Source organism: Neopelma chrysocephalum, unplaced genomic scaffold, assembly GCF_003984885.1.
Source record: "Neopelma chrysocephalum unplaced genomic scaffold, ASM398488v2 Primary Assembly neopelma1_89, whole genome shotgun sequence".
Lineage (NCBI taxonomy): Eukaryota > Metazoa > Chordata > Aves > Passeriformes > Pipridae > Neopelma > Neopelma chrysocephalum.
Genome location: NW_020897751.1, coordinates 272705 through 291545, shown reverse-complemented (window position 1 = coordinate 291545; position 18841 = coordinate 272705). Strand labels below are relative to the sequence as shown.

Sequence of the window (18841 nt, the reverse complement as noted above, 5' to 3'; positions counted from 1 at the left end):
CTCCTGAGAAGAATTGATGGAGAAAAGCACACCAGTGTTGCCAATTAATATTATTGCAGTGGGAAAGGCTGAAGTGGAAAGCTAAAGCTTCAAACCCCCATCAACCACCTCAACACTGCTGATGGAGACACGGATGCTGCCCTCCTGCAAATTAAACACTGATTTAGGAGACAGTGAGTGTGTGATGAGCCATGGGCAAAGCCGTCACTTTGGAAGACCTCCTCAAGCCTCAAAGTGCTTGGACTAAATAAGCCAGTTAGGAATAAAAAAACCAAAAAAACCTCCCAAAAACAAATTATCTTTTAGTCCACAGACTCATCACTTTCTTTCTGGATTCCTACAGATGTCCAGGGCTGTGATACAGCAAAATCCAGCCCACAGAGATGGATGAACGTGCAAAACCCGGCAGATGCATCAGGCATTGGTGGATGAGGAAATGCAGGAGGATTCCAGGTCCAAGTGCATCTTATCTGCTTTTATTTAGAGGAAAAGTTGGTGCTATCAGGTTACTGCAGATAACAGCCCTGATACAGGGGGGCAGAGTCTACCTGACCAAGGAATGGTGCTGCCCATCTTCTGTAAGCTGAGCGCTGCCAAGCTGCTCAGGGAGCAATAGGATATGAGGGGGGAAATTTCCCTGGACTGGGCAGGATGGTGATCCCTGTCCCATCACAGGACTAGGACACAAACCCCAACTTACCCAAGCACACCAGTGTTTGCTTGCTGCTTCTCCCATCCCTTTTTGGGATCTGGCGTCACCACCAGAGACGGCCAGGCCCCACTGCACCCAGACCCCCAGCGACCCCTCCAAACCTCTGGCATCACCTTAAACTTCACCAAAAGGTTCATCCTAAAAATCCCTGCAGCATCCTCGCTGTGGGGGGGCAGTGGCAGGATCCAGCAGCCTCCTGTGTTCCTCAAGAGCAATCGCCGTCCATTCCTGCCTCCGGAAAACGTGCTTTTTAATGGGGGGTTCATTAGAGCCTGTAGAGAGCCAACCTCAGAGGCATCTGGAAGCAACTAAAATTAAAATGCCTAAAATTAGCCTCCTCAGCAGTGAATCCTCCCTCTGATCTAGATGCCGAGGCACACATGACCCAGGCATGCCTTTCTCACTTTCCCTTCCCGCTGCCATCCCATTCCCGAGGCACCAGGCACAGCCCCAGCCACTGACACACCAACCCACGGCCCCGGAGATGGAAGGGATTCTTCCCTGGGAGGGTGGGGAGGCCCTGGCACAGGTTGCCCAGAGAAGCTGTGGCTGCCCCTGGATCCCTGGAAGTGTCCAAGGCCAGGTTGGACAGGGCTTGGAGCAACCTGGGCTGGTGGGAGGTGTCCCTGCCCATGGCAGGGGTGGCACTGGATGCTCTTTAAGGTCCCTTCCAACCTCATAACATTCTATGATTTTACGTATGTATATGTATATATATACGTATAGACCTTTCAGAACCTATATATGTATATAAATGTGCTCCTGAAATCCTATATATAGACCTTTCAGAACATATATATATACATATATATATATGTGGGCCCATGAGACTCTATATACAGATCTTTCAGATCCTATATATAGATACATATCTATATAGAGGTATATAGAGATATAGATAGATAGATAGATAGATAGATAGATAGATATCTATATTGAGATATAGATAGATAGATAGATAGATAGAGGCCCCTGAGATCCTATATACAGACCTTTCAGAACATATTTATACACATATATATATATATATATATGGGCCCATGAGACTCTATATACAGACTTTTCAGATCAGATATATAGATATATAGATGTATAGATGTATAGATATACAGATACAGGCCCCTGAGACCCTGTATACAGACCTACAGAATCCACACACGTATATAAGCCCTGAGACCGCACACTCGGCTCTTTCAGGCCCTATACCCACTCCCCTCAGCCCCTACACACCGTGACCCTCCTCAGAGGGTGCACACAAACCTTTCAGCCCTACCCGGGACCCCAAAAACCCCGGCCCGGACCCGGCGCCTCACAGAGGCCACGCCCACCGCGCTCAGACCACGCCCTTCTACCCCCGGGCCCCGCCCACAAGGCCTTGATCCCGCCCCTCCCGGCGCGGCCCCGCCCCCAGAAGCGCGCGCGCCGGGCGGAGCGCGGGCCCGAGGTGAGCGGGGACCGGGAGCGGGACATTCCCGGGGCATTCCCGGGGCTGGAGGGGGGTCCCGGGCCTCGGGGAGGGGAGTCCCAGCCCCCGGCGCTGAGGCGGAGCTGCTGCCCGCGGTAAACCGGCCTTTCCGGGTCTCTGTTGCCGCGTTCCGGGTTCGCCATCCCCGGGCCCTGCGGGAGCTCCGTGGCTCCGTCCCGGTGGGATAAACCCGCGGCTCCGGGGTCTGGGTTGGGAGTTTATCGCCGTGTGTCAGAGCTAAAGCCAAACGGCTTTGCCTTTACAGCCGTTCGTTAGGGCTTTAACCCCGCCGAAGGGCCCGGCCGCGTTTGATGTGCAGGAGGAGGGGAAGCCCCCGGGGTGAATTTGGGTTAAATTAGTGTAGGAACGGCTGATCCTTATCGCGGCGGGATTTATGTGTTCTGCGTTTGCCTTCCGTTTAATGAGCTGCTTGGGAAAGGTGGGAAATCCGAATGCATTGAGTGGGGTCTAAACAGGGGTGGGCAAGGTTTTTGGAGGCTTCTCCTCTGGAAGCACAGGTGCCAGCTCAGACTTGAGCTAAAGGCCTGGCTTGTCTTTAATTCCTTCAGTCAGCTGTGCACCATTTTGCCCCTCCTGGCTTTATTTGGCTCAGCTGAGATGCATTTCCCGAGGTGGATACGTGTAAACACTGAAATGCAGAGGCAAATTAGGTGCAGCACAAAGTTTTAATCCTTACCGTGTTTCTTTCTTGTTTTCAGACCACAGCCCTGCAAAGAAATAATTCTCTGTGTTCTCTGTGACCTCTTGACCCGCAAGCTGGGAGCAAACAAGCTGCAGGTGAGAAAGGTGCTGCTGAGTGTTGGGGTGTGCAAGTCACAGCTGAGCCCTGCTCTCAGGTGCTTCTGACTTTGCTGCACTGCTCAGCTGGCTGATAGTTACCCTTAGCTATGCTCTGTGTGGAATTAGTCTTGTCCTGAAGCTCTCTCAGGGTTTTTCCTAGAGGTGCAGGGGAAGGGGTTGCCTTTTTGCAGTGGGAAAAGTTGTGCTGACTTTCCTGGTGCAAGTGCAAGCTGTAGGAGAAGTCACCTGCGTGGAGCTGCCCATCAACCCATCCTCAGCTGTGCCTCTTTCAGAAAATATTAAGAAAAAAAGTCACCAAAAAAACTCCACTGCAACTTAATGTGTCGCATTAATTTCTGTGCACTCAGTAAAAGTGCATTTGAACAAGGGAGGTATAAAAAAAAAATCCCAACAAACAAACAAACAAAACTAAGGAAAGATGCTTAAACTGTGTGTGCTTGTCCATCTGGAGCAACAGACCATTTAATAGCATCACACAGAGGGCAGGGTTAGGTGGGAAATGGGAAGGAATTGTTCCCTGTGAGGGAGGTGAGGCCCAGGCACAGGTTGCCCAGAGAAGCTGTGGCTGCCCCTGGATCCCTGGAAGTGTCCAAGGCCAGGGCTTGGAGCTCCCTGGGATAGTGGGAGGTAAGCTCATGTGACCCCTCTTTGTTTACTGGTGGAAGTGGCTTGTTCTCCCAATGACCCATTTTCTGCAGAAACTTTGGTGGTTTTCATTGTGCTTCCTGAACTAAAGCTGAAATTCCACGCTCTGGAGGAAAAAGAATGATGTGTTTTGCTTACATCATTACTGTCTGGAGCTCCCTGTGTGTCATTATTCTCTGGGTCACTTCCCTGGGCAGGTTCCTGGGTAGGATCAGAGCAGAGAAGATCCAGTCGTCCTCAGGCAGTTTAACAGAACCAACTGCAGGACTTGCAAATCATTTGAAGTCTCAGCAAGGCTTTGAAGCAGTATCCCACAAACATTCCATGTTTCAGGTGGTGTTTGAGGTGATATCAGCACGTTTAGATCTAGGATGTGGAAACGCTCATTTCTGCATTTCTCAAGCAGAATAAGTTCTGTAGCAATCATATGAGGTTTGTTATAAGAACACCTTGTTTCATGCTGTTCCACTTGCTGAAGTAAAGCTTCTTGAAATGAGCTGGGAGATGGAAATCCTTGTTTTATTCTTCCCAAGTTCCCAGTGGCCATACCAGTGCACAGTATTTTAGCACAGCTCGGTGCAGTGGGGCTGAGGATGCCTGTGTACAGCAATAAAAATAACTGTTTGGGTGTTTATTCCAGGTGCTGTGTTGGGATATTGCAGGAGTGTCAGTGAAAAAGTATCTTGGTGTGATTTTTGGGTGGGGTGATGTTGTTTAGGATAATTTAGTAGGAGACAGTAACCAGGGTCCTTGAGTATTGTACACCTTTGGGATCAATGTTACCTTTTTTTTTTTTTAACAGAATTGTTTTAATAAAAGTGTGTTGCAAATAACGTGTCTTCCTCATAACCATGGGACCATGGAATGGTCTGGGTTGGAAGGGTCCCAGTCCCACCCCTGCCATGGGCAGGGACACCTTCCACCAGCCCAGGTTGCTCCAAGCCCCCTCCAACCTGGCCTTGGACACTTCCAGGGATCCAGGGGCAGCCACAGTTTCTCTGGGCAACCTGTGCCAGGGCCTCCCCACCCTCACAGGGAACAATTCCTTCCCAATATCCCATCTATCCCTGCCCTCTGGCAGTGGGAAGCCATTCCCTGTGTCCTGTCCCTTGTCCAAAGTCCCTCTCCTGCGTTTTCACAGGTGCTGGAAGGCTGAGGATGACCCTTTTTCTTTCAGGTGATGTGCCTGACATTTCAAGTAAGAAAGACAAGGTCTTATAGTAGCAACTGAGTAGAGCCTGAGGCACTTTGTCTCCCTAAGCACACACCATCCAGAGCCTGTGGCAGCTTTGCCTCTTAGTTTTAGATTTAAGGTACTTTAAAAGAGGAAAAATCGACAGATCGTGCATTGTTTTTCTGCAGAGTTATCTGAAAAGTCCTTGAGTAGTACATTCTGGGTTGTGTTTATCTGCTACCATGTCCATAAATGCAGTGACCACTTTTTTTCCCTAAAGAAACCTCCAGTGGAGTTTCCTTCCGTGCATCCCAGACTTAACCACTGAGAGCAGCTTTTAATTGTAGTCCCACCACGGGAAGAGTTCCTCTGTGAATGTGGGGCAGGACAAGGTGGGGGTGGACCAGAGCACTGATCCTTGTAAGTGGGAATTTTGAGCTGGGGTGGGAATGTGCAGCTGGAGATGGGCCAGCTGCTCGTGCTGGCCTGAGTGTGTGGCCTGAAATGCTTTGCATGAACAGCCTTTGGCTCATGGCTGCGTTTCCTTTCTGTCTCTTCAGCCTGTGACAACTTGTCACCCTTCCTCTGCCCCCCCAACAAAACAAATCAGTGCCTCCAAGTAAACTGCTTTCCACGTTGTGTTTTTTGCATAGAAAAAAAGCTGACTTTTCTGGGGTGGGGGTTTTTCTGAGTCTTCAGGGTCTGTCAAGCTAAAATTCTTAGTTGTTTCTCTTACCTTCAGCTCTTTGAAGTGAAACCTGAGATCCTTGTGTAGACAACAAGAAAGAAGGTCATGGTTTGAGAGGGGCAGCTGACCTGTGCTTGCAACATGAGCCCTGTGAGTCTGTGGGGCTCCATAATTTGTGAGTGTCTGTGAGGCAGAGCTGCCCTGCTGACACAGACCCATCACTGTGGGTTCTGTACCACCACTCTACCAGCTGTGTTTTCATTAGCTTGATGTAAACTTTCCACCTCTGGCAGTTCTGCCTCAGGAGCTGTGAGAGCAGTTGCATTTTTTGCCACTGAAATCTCAGCTCTGATGCAGTCCCCAGGTGTGCTGTGCCTGCCTGCCCACCTTGGATGGAGCCCAGTGGTGCTGCTGGCTTTGTCCTGCTGACACTGAGCTCCCCAGGTTGGGTTCTAAAAGCCCAAGGCACTAGCCAAGCTTATCCTTGTACTTTTTCCCTCTCTGAAGTTCAAGCTAATCCAATAATGTGTTTCTGGAAAAGCAGCTGCAGTGGCTCAGACTTGCTTTTCCTTTTTTTGGGGAGAAGCAGCGCTCTGCTCTTCTCCTGAATTCCCAAGCAACCACCATCTGGTAGATGGAACACAGGTGCTGTGGAATTTTTTGTTTGCTCCTGTAAGTTTTTTCATTTCTGATTTGTTTGGATGTGTGCCACCAAAGACTGGCTCTTTGGGCAGGGGAGGTGTTTCCTACAGGAGGAAGTGCCGTGGCTGGGGTGGGGGATGTTTCTGTTTAAAGGGTCCTCTCTTGTTAGAGAGGACTCCAGACTTCACCATATCAAACTCTGAGATGATCTGCTGCCTGTCTACCCCCAAAAAGACATTTATCTCTTTTTTATGCCTGCAGATAACTCAAACCTGCCAGATTGTCACCCTGACAGCCTAAAGAGGCTTTTGCTTTCTTCTCAGACTACTGAAATTTTTTCTCTCCCAGAATTATTTTCTTGTGCAACATTAGGAATCGACACCAGGTTTTCTTTGGAGCCAAGTAAGCCATAAACATTTCTCAAATCTGACTGCTCTGAGATGTTTGTTGTTGCTTGTCAGGTACACACAGGTGGGTGACTGTTGGCTGGAAAAAAGCACAGGAGCTTTAAGGAGAGTCTTTCATTTGGTGCAAAAGTTAAGGAATTCTCAGGAAAACCACGTCCCACGGGCACAGATTCTGCAAGGCAAGTTAAATCACTCAGGTCATTAAGCAGATGTATTCCTGCTGGCTGGAACTTTCTGCAGGAAAAGGCAGCAGTGTTATGTTTTCCAGCCCTCTGCCAACAGTTCTCTGACAAACCTTTGCTCCTCGAATTGGTGCAGAAATGCCTCTGCAGCTGCTCGTGGGGCTGGTGTGCAAAGTCAGCTTGATTATTTGGGAATAGTGACTGGAAAAAGAAAATTTCCCCTAGGACTGGTTAAGGTGGAAGTAGCCCATGAAACAGGGTCTTTACCCTTGATAAGGGTGAGAAGTTTTTTTGGTTGGTTTTTGTTTTTACAGCTTCACTAATTACCTCTGCCTTCTATAGAGATGCTGCTGTGGAGTTTGTCAGGGCTGGGGGTTCCTGTAATGTTTTCTAGGTAGAAAAGTCCAAGGAATACGCTGCATTTTGGGTGGAGGAAGGGAAAGGGAAGCTTTAACCAGGAAAAAGCAGCATTTGGCATTAATTTCTGTGGAAGTTTATAGCTGCCCCTGAAAAACCCACTGTGCATTGCTGGAGTCTGACTGGCTGAAGCAGCAAGTGCTTTACTGAAGGTGCTATTTCAGTGCTGCTGCAACAGATGGAACCTGTTTATTCTGTTTGGGGGCACTTGTTTCTCATTTGTTTCTCAAAAGCTGCAGTGGGTGAAGGCTGCATCCATCCCCCCTCGTGTCCTCTGGCCACTCAGCTTGCAGGTTACATTTGGGGTTGCTCTTTGAGTTTGCCAAATGATGTTTCTTCTGCCAGTTTAGTTGGCACCAAAGCCTTTCCCCAGCGTGTGAACACTCCTGTCTCCCTTTCAAGGGGAGACCAAGCCCAAGGTAGCTCCTGACCTACATTCTTATAAATAATCCAGTTGCAGTTACTAATAATGCTTTATTAAAGCCGAGTCAAAAAGCTTGTGTGTGTCTTCACAGCACATCTTTTCTGCCTAGCACTGAAAATCAACTCAGTTATTGGGCACAATAAAGCAACTGTGAGGTGAGGGATGTCACTCATTGTCCCCAAGGGACACCCCAAGGGGTGTAGGTACAGAGCTGTGGAGTTGGGAATTGTGCATTTGCAGGGCTGAGGATTTTAGGAAGGGGTGAAACTTCACTGCAGTGATGGTTAAAGGGAAATTACCAGGCTATGGCTGAGGTTCTGAGCTGACTGATGCTCCATGAGCTCCACATCAATTTGGATCGTGCTCTGAAACAAATGTGGTTCCCTCTCCAGCCAAATAATTGTGATCAAATATTGCCCCAGTCTCCTACCTGAGGAGAAATTGCTTTTGCTGCTGGATTTCATTTTCATTCCCCAAGCTGATTTATGCTCCTTAGTAGGCTAATAACTTCAGTGATGGGAGTAATCCTTTAGCTGGAAATTGCACTGGGTGAGGTGAAAATTTGGAGGGGAAAAGAGCAGCAGTGGTTTGGTCTGTCCTGGAGACAGGGGAAGGGGTGGATTCAGATGCCTCAGGAGCTGGAATCCACCTCCAGGCACCTTTTGTAGGAATTACTCTTTTATGGATTTCGTGGGGTCATGGAGTCAGGATGGTTTGGCTTGGGAGGGACCTTGAAGGCCACCTGGTTCCACGCCCTGCCGTGGGCAGGGACACCCACAATCCCACCTGCAAGCCCTGTCCAACACTTCCAGGGATGGGGCAGCCACAGCTTCCCTGGGAATGTCTCTTCCTGATACCAGTTTGTAAATGAAAAGTATGGAGAACTGGGGGGAGGAGAAGTAATAATTAGTGACATTAGTGGAGGCAGGGTTTTTCTGCTGTGGGGTTTTCCCCCCTCCCTGGTTTTTGTGTCTCAGATTATTTTACCTATGCCTGGTGTTAATGGTGACATTTCTCTCCTGATTGCTTCACCCTTTCCCTTGCACCTTGGCTTTTCCTTCCCTTTGGATTTGTTGTACTTTCTCCCCCATTTTAATTCTTGCTTCCCCAAAATGCTGTTCAGAAGATGGAGACAGGAGAGCTGGGAGCTGAGAGCTGCTCTCTGGAGTTGCTGGCTCTGTGCTTCAGGGCACCTCACACCTCCTGGGGCTGATGTCTCTGGCTCCAGGGAGCAGGCTGAGGGATAACTGACAGCCAGGGGCTGAGGTGGAAACAGGGGAGGAATTTTCCTGCAGCATCTGCTGGGTCAGGATGCCTTGATGTGCTCTGGCAACGTCAAACTTTGCTTTTTAATAAACACACAGCTCTGGAAGGCTGTTGGAGTTCTTAGGGGCTCCATCTCAGCCAGTCCCTGCAGGAGTTCTTTTGCCTAAGTAGTGCCTCCTGAATGCAAATTTGTTTTTTCAGAAGGTCCTGCTGCATAACAATATTTTTAATTTAAATTTACAATTGGCATTTCAGTGTCACTGATGGCCGAGCTTACCATGTCCTGGTAAAGCTGTTCAGATAAAAAGTGCCTCTGAACCCTTGTCTGATTAAAAATTAAACAGCCATCAGCTTATTTAATTACTGTTCTGCCTCTCACATGCTTGTGCTACCGAGGCCAGCTTCGACTTCAAAACACTGCTTTAAGTGTGTTTCATCTATTCTGGATCCCCAAAAAGGGCTGCAGAAGTTCAGTGCTGGGGGGGTACCCAAGTGTGGGAATTCCCTTTTGCCTGGGCTGCTTAGTGCTTCCAGCCTTGGGACCATCAGCTGATGAGGGGACTGGAAAAACAGGAGCAAGGCTTTTTTTTTTTTTTCTCTGTTCTTTTGGTATCTGGAAAAGGATGCAAGAGTTGGGATCTGCCAGTTCTTATCCACACTGGAAAAATCCAGGGCTGGACTGCTGATGCTCTGGATGTGGCCAGAGGGGGAGAAGTGGAGAACCTGCCTCAAGTTTGCTTGGAGGACAGGTTGGCAGAGAGAGGATCACTGAGGAAATCAGGTATCCCCATCAAGCCAGAATGGATGGAACTGCTGAAATCATTTTGCATTTCTTCTTTCCACGTGATCTGGGTGGTCTCAGTTTGAATGGAGCCTGTCATGTCTTGGGTTGGGAGTGGTGTTTTCCCAGTGGGTTTGAGTCTGTCCGTTGACTCTTCTGCTTAAAAGAAAAAATAACACCAATGTCTTGTGGCATAAATAAGAGCAGATGGGTCATTCTGTTCTGGAAAAAAGCCCCAGCTGTTTCTTTTGTCCAATGATATTAAAATCAATCTCTGAAAGTAACTGTAGAGCTGTTCTGAGCAAGAACTTAAGATAAGGACAGGCTTATCTCTTGGAAACAAAGCAGATTCCCTGTAGCAGCAGCACCAGAACATTGTGATCACTTTTAGGTTTGCTTATTTTCATTATTTTGGAGTTAAGTGGTTGGGGTTTTTTTCCTCTGTGTTACTTTGTTGTATCCTATAAAAATTAATCTTTTATTACATTAAATCAAACAGGAATTGAGGTTGTTTCTTGTTGTAGGCTGTAATCACATCAGTTCATGGGAGTTCTGTGCTTGATCTCAGTTTTATTCCTCACTCTACTGCAGGTCATGGTGCTGAGCTTTTCATTGCTGCACTCAGGGCAAGATGCTCATTTTTGATCTTTTTGAAAGTGAGCACCAGCTCTCCTGAGTGATCTTGACTTAAATGCCTGGAGCTTTTAACCAAACACACCAAGCACTGTGGTGCTTTTGATTTTACAAAAAGAAAATTGGGAGGCTTCGTAAAAATTGCAGGTGGAAAGCATGGAAAATTCAGCTTCCAAAGGTCTTTTTTATTATTATTATTATTGTTCTGAGATAAGGATGCTTTTTAATTTAGGGTTAATATGGGAACTGCCTCTTTCAGCTCTCTCAGGCAACTGCTACCAAGTGAGCAGTTTTTGGGTGAATGTCCCAGCACAATCAAGGATGGAGATTACCTTTGGACAAAGCAGATAATTGAGTGTTTCTTAAGGCTCAGGCAGAGTAAACATTTATTCAGTACTAAAGCCAACAATCTGAAATGTTGTAAAAATCTCTTCAAGCTCAAAAGTGAGCGCTGTGGGGCTTGATTTTCATTTTGGCTGATTAAATGGTGCTGGCAACACTTCCCTCATCCAATACATTTCAGGAATATAAAGCTGTAATTAGGATGGGGAACCCAAGTAAGGGTGGCAATAACTTCTTGGGGAAAGTAACACATGCAGATTTTTCTCTGCATGTGTGACAGGAATTCGTCCCTGGAGGTGAAACGGGAACATCGGGTTTGCGCAGAGTGGAGATAATTTTAAATTTGAAGTGAGAAATATTTTTCATAACAATCTTCTGTTGTTCAGGGCTGGAGAAGATTGGAGAATAAACACCGTCAGCTGGCTGTGTTCCATTAAAACCTTAATTTTAAACCTGTTTATTTAAAAAGAGTAAACAGAACGATAAGGCTGATTTTAAGAAGTGCATAGATGAATATCTATGGATATTGATATTCAATGGATGTGCTTCAGGTGGATTTGCTGTGAGTACCAGAGATTGTGGTGTTTGCCCATAAACCAGGGTGGGGACAGACAGACAACCTGTGGCTTTGCAAAAGCAAATGGGAACCAGCAGAACTGGCTTGATTTTTGTATCCAGTGGTTATTTGCTGGCTGGGAATGTGCAAGGAGAATGGCAGGAACAGGGAATAAAAGGAAAATATTGGGCTACTGCTCCTCTTCTCTGTGTTTTTACTGGCCTTGGGAATTCCTTTACTGTTCTGTTCCCAGTCTTAAGGCTGACCCCCACGGTTGGAAAAATTGAATTTGCCTCCGTTAGAAATAAACCCTTTATTTCACTGAAGGATGCAGCACATTTTCTTTCCAAAGGCATCGTTTACTCTCTTCTGAGCAAGCAAAATTGCTTTGCCTCCTGCAGCTGGTGTGTGCTGAGGTGACATTTCTGCGGTTCTGATTTCCCCGTTGTAATTATGTTTAGATTTGTAGCTCTGGTTTCCCATTTGTCTCTGTTCCGGGATATGGATTGCACTTTACAAGTTTTGACACTTTGAAACTTGCCTTGTACTTACAGTTGAATATAAATGTTTTGCTCCAGGCAACCTGAAAGAGTGATTCAAGAACAGTAGGGTTTTCTTAGGGAGATTTAAAACGCCCGGGTTGGGTTTTGCTTGGTAGGTTTGCTTGTTATTTGGCTTAAGTTGCCTTTTAAAATCCAGCTGTGACTTTCCCTCTGGCCAAATGGGGCTCTTCTCTGCTGTATTTGCTTGTTAGGTCTACCTGCATCTTCCATGCCTTGGCACTAGAGAGAGACACTGAAAATATTCCATGGCATCATGGAATGGTTTGGGTTGGAGGGACCTTCTACTGATCCAGTCCCACCCCCTGCCATGGGCAGGGACACCTCCCACTGTCCCAGGCTGCTCCAAGCCCCGTCCAGCCTGGCCTTGGACACTTCCAGGGATCCAGGGGCAGCCACAACCTCTGTGGGCAAGAGAGATTCGCTCTTGGTGACTGTGCTGGGGACAGGCTGGGGAGGAGTAATTTGAACAATGCTGGTAAGTAGTGGGGAGTGTCAGCCGGGCGTGTGCCAATACCTGGCACTCATCATGTGCTGTTAATTAGATCACCTGCCTGTTTCAGAACAGGTAATGAACACCTGTGACAGTTATTTTCTGAAACTGTGCTGATTTTTTTAGGAGACTCCACAGTGCAGACCTTGCCTTGCTCTCCCTTTGCCTGACCCGTGTCTCCCTTGCAGGATGCTCCGGGCTCGGTTCCTGCCCGTGGCCGCGGGGCTGGCGGCTGTGTCCGTGTCACGGCGTCACCTCGGCACAGCCCAGCACCCTGGCACAGCCCAGCACCCAGCCTGGCGTAGGCTCATGGTGGCAGCTTTCATCGGCACCGCTGCGGCCACAGCCGGTGCCAGGTTCCTCTGGCAGAGGTAACAAATGCCTGTTTGATTTATTTTTTGCCTGTGGTAAGTACCTGCACGTGGGGAGGCTTTGCAGAATTTGTGTTATTCACAGAATCACAGAATGTGCCGACCTGGGAGGGACCCACGAGGATCATCCAGTCCAACCCTCAGCCCTGCACAGGCCCATCCCCAGGAGTCACCCCCTGTGTCCCAGAGGATCATCCAAACCCTCCTGGAGCTCTGGCAGCCTTGGGGCTGTGCCCACTGCCCTGGGGAGCCTGGGCAGTGCCCAAGAACCTCTTTCTAAGATCCAACCTGACCCTGCCCTGACACAGCTCCAGCCATTCCCTGGGTGCTGTCCCTGGTCCCCCCAGAGCAGAGCTCAGTCCCTGCCCATCCTCTGCCCCTCCCCAGGCAGCTGGAACTGCAGTGAGGTCTCCCCTCAGTCTCCTCTGCTCCAGCTGAACACACCAAGCACCCTCAGCCACTCCTCACGGTGCTTCCCCTCACGGCCCTTCCCCATCTCCCTTTGGATGCTTTCTGGTCCTGCCTGTCCTGCTCCTGCTGGGTGTCAGGAGTGGCTGCAGGAGTGGCTGTCAGTGCCTCCCCAGGAGCTGCTCTGCTGTTGGGTGCAGTGGGGGCAGTGGCAGAGCTCAGGGTGGAGGTGTTTCCTCACGTGGGCCCTTTGCCTTGCTGAGGTTTCCTGCCAGGTTTCCCCCTGTGTGGTGGTTTGTGGTGTTGTGCAGGGAGAACCCTCTGCCTGCACAGCTCCTGGGCAGGGCTGTTTGAGGAGCACACCTGGCCAGGGTTTGCTGCTCTGGTTTTTTGTGTGTTCTGCTCACTGCTTGCTTCACATATATAAGATAGCAGGGGAGCTGAAGGGATGGTCTACCCCTTGGTGGGAAGGCAGCAGCACTCAGGATTTACGTGGATTTGGAGTCTGAGGGCACCCACTCATGGGCTGTGAGGCTCAAAGCTTGTTTCCATAACTGTGTGGGGAAGGGGGATATTTGGGCTCATCTGAGGTGACCCCCACTGAACCTGGGCCACGTTTGAAATAAATCAGGGACTCCCTCCTCTGCCCTGGTGGGAGCAGCGTGGCACCAGCACTGTGACTGCTGCCAGAGTCCAAGAACAAAGTGTTTGCTCAAAAGCTGTGTTGTTTTCCTCCTAATATTCAGCGGTTTGTTGCTGGCTCTCTGCTCACCTGTGGCTGGAAGGCTCTGGTTTTAATGCAGCAGGAAAAGGTGATGGGAGCTGTTCTGGCTGTTCCTGGAGCTGTCAAACCCGGGATCTGCTAACAGGAGTTGCTCAGGCAGAGGGAGAACACAGTGATCCAGCACAGTTTTATGCTGTGTTTTGCTAATAACCTGCACTGATGCAGTACCTCTTTATCCCCAGAGTGCCTCTGTGGGAATGGGCAGGATAACACCCCTTTTCCAGCAGGGTTTTTCCACTTAAAACACCCTCAGCATGCTCATGAAGCAGGTAGGACATTGTGTTCCACGTAAAGCTGTCCCAGGGGCACGGAGTTAATAACTCCCTCCTGTAGCACGATCCCCCTGCTTTTAAAACCAGGTTTTAGGTGATGTCTTTATCAGGAGGAAGGTGGTTCTGCAGCAAAGAGCTGCTGGTGGTGTGTGCAGTGCTAGGTCAGGGGGTTTTCAGGAGGGTTTTTGGCTCCTGCAGTATTTGGCTGTTCCTTGGAGGCCCCTGAGCACTGACCAGGCTTGACCTTGCTCAGCTAAAATCTGACAGAAATCAGTCAAAGGAGACCCAGTCCTTATCAGTCTGGAGAGACTGACTCGCTGTTATTATTTGTTTTTCCTTTCCTTGCTCTGTCTCCTTTGTCTTTATAAATCTGTAAAGCACTGAATAGAATTGTACAGACTTTCAAGTGTTCCTTTCCTGTATGAGCCATGAAATAAATCCACTGTGTTGGCAACTGTAAAATAAAAGTGCACCCAAGCTTACAGTGTTAATTTAATTACTTGGCATGAATAAGAAGAGGAACAGAACTGATATGTTGATGTAGAAAGTTCTTCAAAATGACACCTGTGGAGGTTTCAAATGGACTTTTTTTAGCCTTGTTCAAAGAGATGAGGCATGAACTGCAAATTTCCTTTGTCTTTCCCAATATATAAATTAGGTGATTAGTGGAGTTTAAGTGTAATCACGAGTGAATACAGGATGTTTGTGATGACATCCTGAGTTATTCAGGTAGTTACATTCTGAGTTATTGCTACTTCCTGTACCTAATTAGTTATAACAGGTAAATATGTGAATATTTCTTTATAGTAAAGGTGTAATAGGCCAAATCAAGAAGCAGTTGAATATTTTATGTTTCTTGGGCCAGACAAGTAGAAGATGATGCAGAGCTAGAGGAAGAGCAGTAATTAAAGGAAATCTGACTTGTATTTCTTTTTGTCATCCGCATAAAGCTTTGTGTAAATGCCACAACTCTTCTCTGCTGGCGCGTGGGGAGCAGCACTGCACCTCTCAGTGCTCAAAAATACCCCAGCTTTCTGTTTCAAAGCAGATTTGTCACGCTTCTGCTGCTGGTGAGCCTTGCTAATTGGATTAGTACGGCGGGGCCTGGGTAGGAACTTGCCCTTTCCACTGTGTGGGGTGAAGAAAGACAGGAGTTCCCAGGTGCAGCCTGGAACCAGGGTGTGTTCCACAGGGAGTCTGGAGGGTGTGGGGGCAACAGCAGCAAAAGCCAGTGCTGGGGTGAGGAAGCCCTCAGAAAGGTGGAGGAGAAATCAAGGCTTGAGAAGATACATATGGAAAAACCCACGTATGGGTTTGTGGTGCAAGACAGGACAGGCTTAGTTTGGGTCTTCTGAAGATGGGAGGTGGGTTGGGGGGATCTTCACGTTTGGTTCATTGCAGGCAAGGTTTGTTGCCTTGCTTTTCCTCCAGGAAGCCCTGCTGCCTGCTTTTTGGGGGAACCTGGATAATTATGCACCAGGAGTAGCTAATGCTGCTCTGTTTTCCCGTGGCAAGGAATGCTTGAGCAGTGCAAATAGCTGAGCTCAGAAGACTAATGAAGTTCACCCTTCCTCAGCAATAACTTACACTCTGAGGATTTCCAGCTGGCAATAAAAGCAATTAGGTATGTGGGCACTGGCATAATGAACTGAATTAATTAATTGAAATAAATCTTGGTGCAGTCATTGGCCAGTCTAAATGAGGCACTAATGTATGACAAGTACTGAACCTCACAGTTTGTGGCAAGTCCAATGTTTATAAAAAATATTGTGTTAGTGATGCTCGTGTAAAACTTGTACTCTGTAGCTCCTAATGCCCGTTTGGAGTGTTGGGAAATGGCTGCAGATATTTATGGCACAGCCCTTCCTGGCTGAATCTGTGGGCAGGTTCTGAAAGCACTTAAACTGGCATTGCAGTGCTGAAGCTGGTTGATCAATCTGGTGTTGAGCGAAACAAGGGAGCAGAGGCACAGAAGGACCCCTGTAAGCAGAGTCTTGCCAGAGCTCTTCCTGATGGACTGGAAGTATTTAGTTTATTTTAGTATTTAGCTGAATTTCTTGTCCTTCTGTGAATATATTGGTGGTAAGAATAAAGGCAAGACACCTGTGTTGCTCTGGAAGTTGCTTAACAACAAGTTCCTTTCCTACCAAAGTATTTTGTGTCTTCCTCTCTTCCTCCATCCCTCTGTCCTTTGGCCATCCTGTGTCCAGTCCCCTGCTGCTCTACTGTAGGAAAGGCCTTTAGTTTTCCTTGCTCTGATGACTCTCACAGCTTTTTGTAATTGTTTTTACTTCACTGACACTTCTGGAGTTAATTTTGAGGGCTAGATCAGCCCTTAGTTGTGGAGCTGAGTCCTAACTGTGTCAGCCCCTCTGCTCTGAGCCAGGCTGGGAGAGCTGGGGGGGTCACCTGGAGAAGAGAAGGATCCAGGGAAAGCTGAGAGCCCCTTCCAGGGCCTGAAGGGGCTCCAGGAGAGCTGGAGAGGGACTGGGGACAAGGGATGGAGGGACAGGACACAGGGAATGGCTTCCCACTGCCAGAGGGCAGGGCTAGATGGGATACTGGGAAGGAATTCTTCCCTGTGAGGGTGGGGAGGCCCTGGCACAGGTTGCCCAGAGAAGCTGTGGCTGCCCCTGGATCCCTGGAAGTGTCCAAGGCCAGGTTGGATGGGGCTTGGAGCAACCTGGGCTGGTGGAAGGTGTCCCTGCCCATGGCAGGGGGTGGAATGAGATGAGCTTTAATGTCCCTTCCAACCCAAGCCATTCTAGGATTCCATAACTCTTGTTTAACAATGCATTGCTTTTTTGTATCAGTGTCCTTGGGGCTTTAGAGTAATTTGCTTAGAATACATTTTTTATGGCAGAATTTCTGGAAATATCTTGTGCCAGCTGAAACTGAGACTTTAAAAATCTTTGTTCTAGTAAAACAAAGGAAACCACATAAATCATAGTCAGGAGGGGAGAAACCTGTTTTATAGCTGTAGATGTGTCAGGTACTACTTAACCTAATGTAGGAGAGAAAAGATGAAAAATTGGAGGTATTATCCATGTGAGATTATTTTTATTTTTAGACCTCTGCTACATGGCAGGGGGTTGGAACCAGATGATCTTTAAGGTCCCTTCCAACCCCAACCATTGTGTGATTCTATGATTTATTATTTTAATTCTTTGTGAAAGATGACAGACTCAAGAAACTATCCTTAGGATTGCTGTGCTGAGGGTTCTTTCCCTAAGGCTTCAAGGCACATTGATCCAGGAGTGGTGTCTTTAAAGAAGGTGCTTTTGGCTTCAGAGTGGTTTTTTCCATGGACATTGGGAAAGGAAAGAATCAGATGCTGGGAGCTCTGTTTGGAAATGAAAGCAGTGTCTCCTGGATTAAATAACAGATTTACAGTTTGCAAGGATGTAGGGGCAATGCCAGGATGCCTCCAGTGTGTGTCACTGGGGCTGACAGCCTTTGTGGAGCAACTGTTTTCCCCTGCAGGCTGTCAGGGGGTCAGCTCTAAGGAGCAGAGTGTCATCCCACGGGAGACTGATCCCAACCATCAGGTTCCCCTGGGGCTGGAGCACAGCTCCTCACGCCCACGGGCTGTGCCTGAACTGGGCTGTGCTGGAGGAGAGTGGGATTCATGGGCTGCTCTGCTGCCAGGGCAGGGCTGGGGGCCTCCCAGCTGGTCCTGGCAGGCAGCTGTGCCACCTATTTACAGCAATGAGCTGGTGGTGGAGGGAGCAGGAGGCAATAAATCCTCCCCTGTCCCCCCCTCAGCACTCAGTGCTCTCTGCACCATCCAGCTGTGTCTGTGTGGCTGTGGATGCTCAGCCTTCTCCCCCTTTCCCAGGGGTACATCTCTTCCCTCGTGATGTCCTTGGGCATGTCCTGCCTCTTGTCCTGTCCTTGCTGGACCAAGGGAACAGTCCCACAGCAGCTGGTTTATATAAATCACAGTTACCTCACCCTCCTCTTTTCCATCTTTCCTGGAGCAATCGGATTTACTTAGGTCAGTTTTTCCCATAGTTTGTTCTGGACCCTTAACCATTCCTGCTGTTCCCTGTTGGATCTTCTCCAGCTGGTCCAGCTCTTCCTAGGAGTGCATGTCAGTGGCTGAAGGCACTTTCTGGGGGGATATTGCTGCTGCTGGCTGGGGTGGAAGGAAGGATATGAGCATCTCAAGGACTGCACTGCTGTCTCCTTATGTTCTTGGGCCTATTTTAGGCTATGGCTGGTATCCAGAGCTGTCTCCTCAATCTGATTGTTCGTGTTCATCTCCGGAATGATTTTAATTTTGGTGTGTTCATTGCAGTTCTTGCCACAAATCCATTGTGACAATTCATGTCAGTGTTGGGTACGTGAAAGGTGAGGAGCAAAATAGTCAAGAGTCCTGTGAGTGGGGTGACACCCTGAAAAATTAGGTTGTGGCTCATCATAATCTCTGTTTAATTTCTTTTTAAAGTTTCAGGCAGATAATTTGCTGAATGTGGCTGAGCTGAGGGTGAGACAGAGCTCCTCACTGAAAGTTCTCCTGATCCCTGGAGGTTGCCTGTTTTTATGAATGTAGTATCCAAACTTGCTTTTGCATTTCAACATGAAAGCCCTGAAGTCTTAAGTGGCTTTTGAACCTTGCTTGGATCTCTCCAGATGTTTACATACAGGGAGAGTGGCAACTCTGAGTCAGCTGAGGAACGTGTGGCAGGCAGGATTCCTCCCTCCTGCTTCTTGTTTGGTGCCAGTGGCTTTGCTGTCTCCTGGGTGCCCAATTTGTTGTTAGATCTCCTACATTTCCTTCTGAGACTAAGCAGC

General features: G+C 48.3%; 1 protein-coding gene and 1 long non-coding RNA gene across 6 annotated transcripts in view; one reads left to right on the top strand and one right to left on the bottom strand.

Moving 5' to 3' along the window:
* Nucleotides 1–297: 297 nt before the first annotated feature.
* LOC113972233 lies at nucleotides 298–1987 on the bottom strand. Its single transcript, XR_003535815.1, has 3 exons — nucleotides 1973–1987; nucleotides 826–1020; nucleotides 298–470 (listed from the first exon to the last, which is right to left on the bottom strand). It is a non-coding gene; the product is annotated as an uncharacterized LOC113972233 (long non-coding RNA).
* A 116-nt stretch (nucleotides 1988–2103) lies between these two features.
* MICU1 (mitochondrial calcium uptake 1) overlaps nucleotides 2104–18841 on the top strand; it is an 83608-nt gene continuing 66870 nt past the window's right edge. For 4 of the 5 annotated variants that reach the window (XM_027692888.1, XM_027692887.1, XM_027692886.1 and 1 more), the window contains exons 1-3: nucleotides 2104–2156; nucleotides 2897–2975; nucleotides 12398–12580. In XM_027692888.1, coding sequence (XP_027548689.1) covers nucleotides 12399–12580 — 182 coding nt within the window. In that variant the 5' untranslated portion in view covers nucleotides 2104–2156; nucleotides 2897–2975; nucleotide 12398. Of the gene's footprint in view, nucleotides 2157–2521; nucleotides 2617–2896; nucleotides 2976–12397; nucleotides 12581–18841 lie in introns of those variants that run through there. The other variant, XM_027692885.1, reaches the window with a different exon arrangement.